Source organism: Canis lupus, chromosome 8 (genome assembly GCF_048164855.1).
Source record: "Canis lupus baileyi chromosome 8, mCanLup2.hap1, whole genome shotgun sequence".
Lineage (NCBI taxonomy): Eukaryota > Metazoa > Chordata > Mammalia > Carnivora > Canidae > Canis > Canis lupus.
Window position 1 is genome coordinate 33,131,745 of NC_132845.1, and position 8,101 is coordinate 33,139,845.

Below are 8,101 nucleotides of genomic sequence, written 5' to 3' on the forward strand. Positions count from 1 at the left end.
CAAAGGAAGATGGGGGGTGGGAATAAGAGAATGATTTGGACTAGGGCCCTCCCCAAGGTCAGAAAGCTTCCTCCGCTGGCCTCGAAGAAGTAAGCTGTCAGGTTGTGAGAGAGCCGGGGCCAGAAGCCTCCATAAGCTGAAAGTAGTCCCTACATGAGAATCAGGAAGAGGAGGAAAACCTCAGTCCTACCTCAGCAAGAAACTGCCTTCTGCCAAGCATGTGAGCTTGGTAGAGAACCCCAAGCTCCAAAAAAGGAATGCGGCCAGGCTGAATATTGTGATTACAGCCTTGCAGAGGACCCAAGGAAGCCATCCCTCAACTCCTGACCTACGGACATTACGAGATTAAAAAAAAAAAAAAAGAAAAGAAAAGAAAGAAAGTTTGGTGCTTTAAGCTGCTAAATTTGTAGTCATTTGTTACACAGCAATAGGAAAAAATAAAAAATAATAGGCCTTCCAGCCCATATACTCCACCTGGCCTCACCCTGGTTCTGATACACTTCAAATTGTCTGATGTGATCCTTCACAAATTTCAGCATGCACCAGAATTACCTGAAGGGCCGTTGGAACAAGGCAGACAGACCCCTAGCCCAGGAGTTTCTAAATCTTTACGTAGAGAGTGAGGTTCATGCTTGCGTGATTCCAACAATTTCCCAGGTGATTCTAACACTGTGGATCTAGAAACCACACTTTGGGAATCACAGGTCTACAGTGACTACATTTACGTCTCTGCACTTGAAATGTCCTCAGTAGCAAAATGCTATGAGATCATAAGCATCTGGTTGAAGCAACTGGTTGACTTTCCTTCATATTAAAGGTTTTCTTTAAAGAAAAAAGAGAGAGAGGAAGATCTTATTAAATGTTCATTAAGCTATTCTCATTATTCCTGTGGCACTTGAGCAAATGCTAATCTCACAGATGTACTAATATGTTACTTCTCCCATATTATAATTTACATTCCCGGGATTTTAGTACTGTTTCCATTATAGTGGCATGATTTATAATAGAAGTTGTTAAAATGTCATAACCAATATTTGTACTTGAATCTGTTAAGGTACCGCATTCTGTATTTTAAGAGGGCTCAATAAGTTTAAGCCAAATTAATAATTATGGATTAAGTTCATAATATCTTTGTTGTGACTACCTAAACAATTCAATACAAACCTTTTTAAAAAGAATTAGACTTCTCACAATAATATCATCAGGGAGCTGTAAATTTGCTATTCGTCTGTTTTAGTAGTAGGTTGAATAGCTGGGCCAATACACCATGGAAAGACACTCTATACATCAAGAGAATAACATATATGTAGGCTTTTTATGTTTGATGTTCCAATTTGTTTAAATATAAAAACCACCACCTTTTGCCTTCATTTTCTACAAAGGATTTCTTTTTCTTTCTTTTTTTTTCTTAGGTAGAAGTGCTCCTTTCTACGCTGACAGCTTCCAAGTAACTACAGAATGGTAAGAACTACATCACTTAATGAATATTCATATCAAAGAGATATTTATAACGTTTTTTATGTCATTGCTCCCTTACCCTTCCCCAACACACACTTTGAGAATTACAATGACTTCTTGAAATCCTGAAGGAACTACCTTCAACTTTAATACAAAGCTTTAAAATACATTTTTAAACAGGCCTTCACATTAAAGAGGGAAGGAATTTGAAACAAGCATTTGTGGGAGGCAATTTCATCAGCAAACTCAAGATAAAATAATACAGGGGAGAGAGCTGAGAATTAAAAGTGACCTAATAATTCGCTTAAATAAGGCAACATAGGAGTGATAAATAACATCATAATAACAAAAATAAAAGCTCTGTGAAGGTAGAGATTTTTGTTTTTTTGTTTATATCCTCTGTTTCTACAATGTTTAGTGCAGAGTAGAAGCCCAGAATATTTATTGAATAAATAAATACATAAACGTGCATGATGTAGAAAATCATGGTTCTCCCAGTCATACAAAACGCATCTATGATCCCACGTGCACTCAGGACCAACAATCAGGAATGTGGGAATGATGCTGATTCCACCACAATGCAGTAGATTCTCAATATAAAAGTGAAAAATACAAGATCTTGGTTTTCAAATATCCACCACCTGGCATGGAAAGGCCAGATATGTAAGTGGCTGTGGTACAAAGGGGATAAGTGAAAAAAAGAATTACATGTAAGTGTTGTCAGTCACAGACTGGTTGAAAAAGCTACAAATAAATAGTAACATTTGAGCATTATCCAAAAATACAAGCCAGGGAGAGGACAAACCCAGAACAAAGTTACAGAAACATACAAATTCACAGTGCTTTTAGAGAACAGCATGCTGTGGATGTCAAACTTTGGAACCATAACCTAGAGCAAGCAAGAAAAACATATACAGTATACTTGACTGAAACCAGTGAGTATGGAAATAATACTCACCTTTTACTCATTTTATGTATTTGATATTTTCTATTTCCTTTTGCTTAATGCTGGTGAAGATGTATCAAGTCAATTTCAAGATACAGTTGTTTGAAAAACATGGAGTTTAAAAAAAAAAAAAGAAAAACATGGGGTTTGAGCATCAAATGGATGTGGTGAGTAGATTACTGAAATGGAAACACAAAGAATGTCCTGACAGCTGAGCTCCAATTCTTCTCCCATCCACGTGGTTTGCTGAAGCTACACTCCTTAGAGGAGGACTAGATTTAAAGTCCTTTCCTACTTAAAGCAACTCAGTGCGGCAGAAAAGATGAGTAAAGAAATCTCTCTATATACCAAGCCAAGGCGCAGGAAGGGAAAGTGCCACAGGGCATTTCTTCTTTACTTTGGGCATAATGTCTAGTGCTTACCATTATTCTGTCTAGAAAGGTTAAGAGTGTTTGAAAATAAAACAACTCTCATATCTAGGAGCATCCTAAAATCAATCTGTATCTGGATTTCTCTCAGAGTTTACTAGAGTCAAATTGTTATACTGAACTGCAAAAAACAAAACTCTTCTTCTTCCCCTGTGAATAGCTATTTCAGTGTTTCCACAACACTCTTCCTTGAAGACTATTTACTGATCACTCTGTGCGTCAGGATCTGTTCTAGGCTAGGAAACTACAATAGTGGGGAAACAAAAGTCCAAGCTTCTTGGAGTTTATATTTTACAAAACAATAGATACGCAAGTAAACACAGAAATTGTAAAAGCTATGAAAGAAATAAACAGTATCAGAAAACAATATATTTAAAGTAGCGAAGGAGGGCCCTTCTCAGAAGGTAATATTTATGCAGAGACCTAATGGATGAAAGAAAGCCCCTGAAGTCAAGTACTAAGGGGAAAAAAAAAAAAAAAATGTTCCAGGCCCTAGAAGAGCATAAGTGAAGACATGAGCCAGGAAGACCAGCATATCTTGAGCCTGAGGAGCTGGGAAGAGTAGCATGAGATGAGATGGGAAGCTACTTGACGCTACTAGATTGTTTCAGTACCTAGAATGGGAAGTTAGTGGAGAATGGCTTGGTCTAACTTGGGTTTTTTAAAGCTCATTCTTATAGCTACGTGGACAACAGAATAGATAGGGGCATGATTAGAAGCTAAGCCATGTCTTAGGAGACTGATTTCCAGGCAAGCAAAGATGGAAGGTTAGACTAGGGTGCTGGCAGTGGAGGAGAAAAGAAGATGGACTCAAGATATATTCTGGAAGTAGAACCAACAAAACATATTCAGAATTCTCTTAAAAGGGACCATAAGTAAGTGAATTGAAAACAGGTTGGAGGAGTGAGTGCATTTAAAAGGGGAAGGAGGAGATTTTGAGAGAGGAAAGAATGGGAGAGGAGTGCCCTAAGTAGCAGCTTAGAGGTGACGTATTAAAGCGATCGCATTTACTTAGGACTCTAATCTCACAGCCTGCTCTGCACCTGTTTCCTTAAAACAAGGAATCAAACTGGGCAGAAAGACAAACTGTTTTGAAGACTTTTAGCCTTAAATGGTTGAGCCCAGGCCACTGGGGGGGGAAAAAAAAAAGATAATTTACCCGATGAAAATAATGAAGCAAGATTTAACTAAGATCATTTTAGGGAGACACAGTGGTTCTTACTCTGGCCGCACATTCAGATTCCCCAGGGAGCTTTTAAAACTTCATGCGCGGGGCTCCCGTGAAGTGGTTCTGACTTAATTAGTTTGAGGTGAGACAGAGGCACAGGTATTTTGTGAAAGCTACAGCTGACTGTACTGAGGAGCAGGAAGAGAGCCCTCCAAGTACAGCTGAGGATGTCGGGTCAATAAACCTATTCCATTAAACGAGAGATTAACAGAGGGAAGAAAGGGGTGAAGGGACTTTAGTCCCCAAATACGGAATACAGGCCCGTCGGTTCAATGGACATAATCCGAGGCTACCAGAAAATAAAGTCAACTTTCTGCAATGTCTTTTTTTTTTTTTTTTTTTTTTTAAGCTGGGAGAGAAGTTTATTCGCACAGTGCTGGGAACACAGACGCTCCCACGGACACCGCACATACTTCAAAGTGTATTTTATTTGTATCGTGAACAACAGGGAGGGAAGAAATGAACCCCTGACAGTTGACTGAAAGGGAAACGGAAGAGGAAAAATACCTCGTCCACGCCAACGACCACGCGGGGAAGCAACCGCGAGGCAGGCGGGCAGCCCGGGGGCTCCGGGGGCTCCGCGGCCCAGCGCCGCCTTCGGCCGCTCCCTCCGCCGCGTGTCTCACCAACGGATAAATAGGGTCTTTAAAAGAGAAAACCCGAACAAGGGAGGGAGGACGGAGCCGTGGAGCTCCAGCGGCGCCCGCCCCGTCACCTCGCGTCCCCGCGCTGCGGCCTGGGGAGCGGCGGCGTCGCCCGGCGGGGCGCGACCCGACTGCAGGGGCTCCCGCCGCCAGGGGCTGGCAGCGCGGCCCTTCCGTGGCCCGGGGTCTCCTCGCGGCCCAGGGCCGGTTCCCACCCGCAGGGCTTTCTTCGTGGCGCTCACACCGTGCGCACCGCCCCTCACCTCGGGGCGCGGCGGGCTTCAGAGCGGGCGGAGGCAGAGGGCAACGGAGGGGCTGAGGGAGAGAGGCTCGCGGAACTCGGGCGCGCGGCGCCGACCGACCCCCCCGGCTCCGCGGGGCGGCGGGGGCAGCAGGGCGGCCAGCGCGGGGCCGCGCTCCGGGCTTCTCCCCCGGAAGTGGGCGGTGCCAGCCGGCACTACAAGTCCCAGAAGCCCCCGCTGCCCGGAGCCCGCGCGGAGCCGCGCAAGGCCCGCCGGGAGTCGGCCGGGGCCGCCAAGATGTCGCAGCCCAAGAAAAGAAAGCTTGAGTCGGGGGGCGGCGGCGGCGGAGGAGGGGAGGGAAGTGAGGAGGAAGATGGCGGAGCGCCGGAGGCGGCCCCGCCGCGACCCCGGAGGGCGCGGCGGGAGCGGGACCAGCTGTACTACGAGTGCTACGCGGACATCTCGGTGCACGAGGAGATGATCGCGGACCGCGTCCGCACCGACGCCTACCGCCTGGGCATCCTGCGGAACTGGGCCGGGCTGCGGGGCAAGACGGTGCTGGACGTGGGCGCGGGCACCGGCATCCTCAGCCTCTTCTGCGTGCAGGCGGGCGCCCGGCGCGTGTACGCCGTGGAGGCCAGCGCCATCTGGCAGCAGGCCCGCGACGTGGTGCGGCTCAACGGGCTGGAGGACCGCGTGCACGTGCTGCCGGGGCCGGTGGAGACGGTGGAGCTGCCCGAGCAGGTGGACGCCATCGTGAGCGAGTGGATGGGCTACGGGCTGCTGCACGAGTCCATGCTGCGCTCCGTGCTGCACGCGCGGGCCCGCTGGCTCAAGGAGGGCGGCCTGCTGCTGCCGGCGTCCGCCGAGCTCTTCGTGGCGCCCGTCAGCGACCAGATGCTGGAGCTGCGCCTGGGCTTCTGGAGCCAGGTGAAGCAGCTCTACGGCGTGGACATGAGCTGCCTGGAGAGCTTCGCCACGCGCTGCCTCATGGGCCACTCGGAGATCGTGGTGCAGGGCCTGTCCGGGGAGGACGTGCTGGCGCGGCCGCACTGCTTCGCGCGGCTGGAGCTGGCCCGCAGCGGCCTGGAGCAGGAGCTGGAGGCCGGCGTGGGCGGCCGCTTCCGCTTCAGCTGCTACGGCTCGGCGCCCATGCACGGCTTCGCCGTCTGGTTCCAGGTGACCTTCCCCGGCGGGGACGCGGAGAAGCCCCTGGTGCTGTCCACCTCGCCCTTCCACCCGGTCACGCACTGGAAGCAAGCGCTGCTCTACCTGAACGAGCCGGTGCCGGTGGAGCAGGACACGGACATTTCCGGAGAGATCACGCTGCTGCCCTCCCGGGACAACCACCGCCTCCTGCGCGTGCTGCTGCGCTACAAAGTGGGCGACCAGGAGGAAAAGACCAAAGACTTTGCCATGGAGGACTGAGCGCGGCCTCCTCCGCCGCCGCCCCCCACCCCCGCCCCAGGCGGCCCGGCCTGCGGGGCGGGGTGCAGGGGGCCGGAGCCGCGGCGGAGCCCGGCGCGCAGGTGGGCGCAGCGCCTCCCCGCGCCCTCCCCGCGCCCGGTTCCCGGGAGGCAGGCGGACTGGAGTCTCCTCCTCCCAGGAGGTTCTCCCGGCGATATTTATTTAAAAAGTGAACCCCGAGGCCCCCAACGATGGAAACAGCTTGTTTATTACTGGGCCTCAAAAAGCATGTGGTACCAAGCACTTGTATTTCTGTTTCTTTTGTTTCGCGGGAAGGAAGCCAAACACAGAGGAAGGCTCCGTGCACATCCCTGATGTCTCCCACCCAAACCTGAAGCCAGGGAGAAGGCTAACGGGGTTTACCTAGACTCCATAAATTTCCACTATGACTTAAATATTATCTCTCCAGAGCCATATTCTTTCGTTCTCGAAATTCCCTCCTTTCCTAGGTGCCTCTAGGCTTCAGTGCTTCTTCCTCCTTGTTTTTTTAAATGAACTTTTGCTTCTGGTAATGAGAGGGAGGAGAGTGAGGAAGCAGTTTGAATTATCCTGTTCTTACACTTAACTACTTCCATAGGGTGCTAAAGTCGAACACATTTCTCCTTTTTGAGTAAAATAGGCCATATATAATTGTGCAGCATTACCCCCCCCCCCAACATCAACAAGGTACATTTAGGAGAGAAACATCTGAAAGACAGTGAAGTAGTACGGGTTTTTTTTATTCTTGATTTTACTATTAAGATTTAACCAAGGCAATGTTTCGTGTATGTTACATAATAAAGTTTTGTGTGACTTTTATTAAACCAGTTGGCAGAAGGCTTTCTGAACCTGACCCAAGGGGTTTGTTCATCATATTGGGTAAATTCTTTAGGCTCTTTAAATTAAGGAAAATCTTTTCCCAGCTAGAGAAATGCACTCACTTAAACTCTCACTTGGGGAGATCATGTGATCTGGCCTACTTACATCAATTGAAATTTACTTTTTTTAGTGTTGTTGAGTTCTTTTTTTTTTTTTTTTCTTTTTAGCTCAGCCAAATGTGAAAGTTGTGAATTTCGGAAAATCATTTGTAATGAAGTGTGAGTCATGTTATCAAATTTATTTCACGGATGTTTCCCTCCTTATCCCTGTGGCAAATAAAACATTGGCATTCTATTTTTATAGATGAAGTAAGAAGTCTTGTGTACTGCGACTTAATAATGCTTTTGCCTTCTTAATATCGTCAGTTCTTAAGTGTTACAACCCTTTCGGAATATAGCTTCAGGATAGTTTATGCTTAATGTATGTTTTTTCTTCATACTGGTGGCTTTTGTATGCTGATAGAAAACCGGTGTGAGAAGTGGTCTTTGAAGTAATTCAGTATAGTTTTGTTTATTGTAAATGAGTTTTCTCCTTTATTCATCACATATTAAAGTACTGAAGTATTATAACCAATTTGCTAAAATGTGGTGTTAACACATGAGATCTTCCATTAGGAGAGGAAACATACAAAATCAATGACTTGCCAAGATCCAAGCAATGACAGTGATAGTTGTCACCGTTTTGATAGTTAACAGTCTGTGTAAATGGTGCAGTCATAGTAAAGTAGGCCTGATTTAAGCTGGAGGTATAAAATAAGTCCTTTTTATTTTTTAGGGTCAACTATATAAGATGAACGTTTATTTACAATACTAATGTATGATTTTGGGTAG

At 47.0% G+C, this 8,101-nt stretch overlaps 1 protein-coding gene across 1 annotated transcript; it reads left to right on the plus strand.

Annotated features, from left to right (window-relative positions):
* The first annotated feature begins 5,188 nt into the window (after positions 1–5,188).
* On the plus strand, positions 5,189–7,571 carry PRMT6 (protein arginine methyltransferase 6). Its single transcript, XM_072834752.1, has one exon. The coding sequence runs from the start codon at positions 5,244–5,246 to the stop codon at positions 6,372–6,374; it is 1,131 nt and encodes a 376-aa protein (XP_072690853.1). The 5' UTR covers positions 5,189–5,243; the 3' UTR covers positions 6,375–7,571.
* Positions 7,572–8,101: the final 530 nt, after the last annotated feature.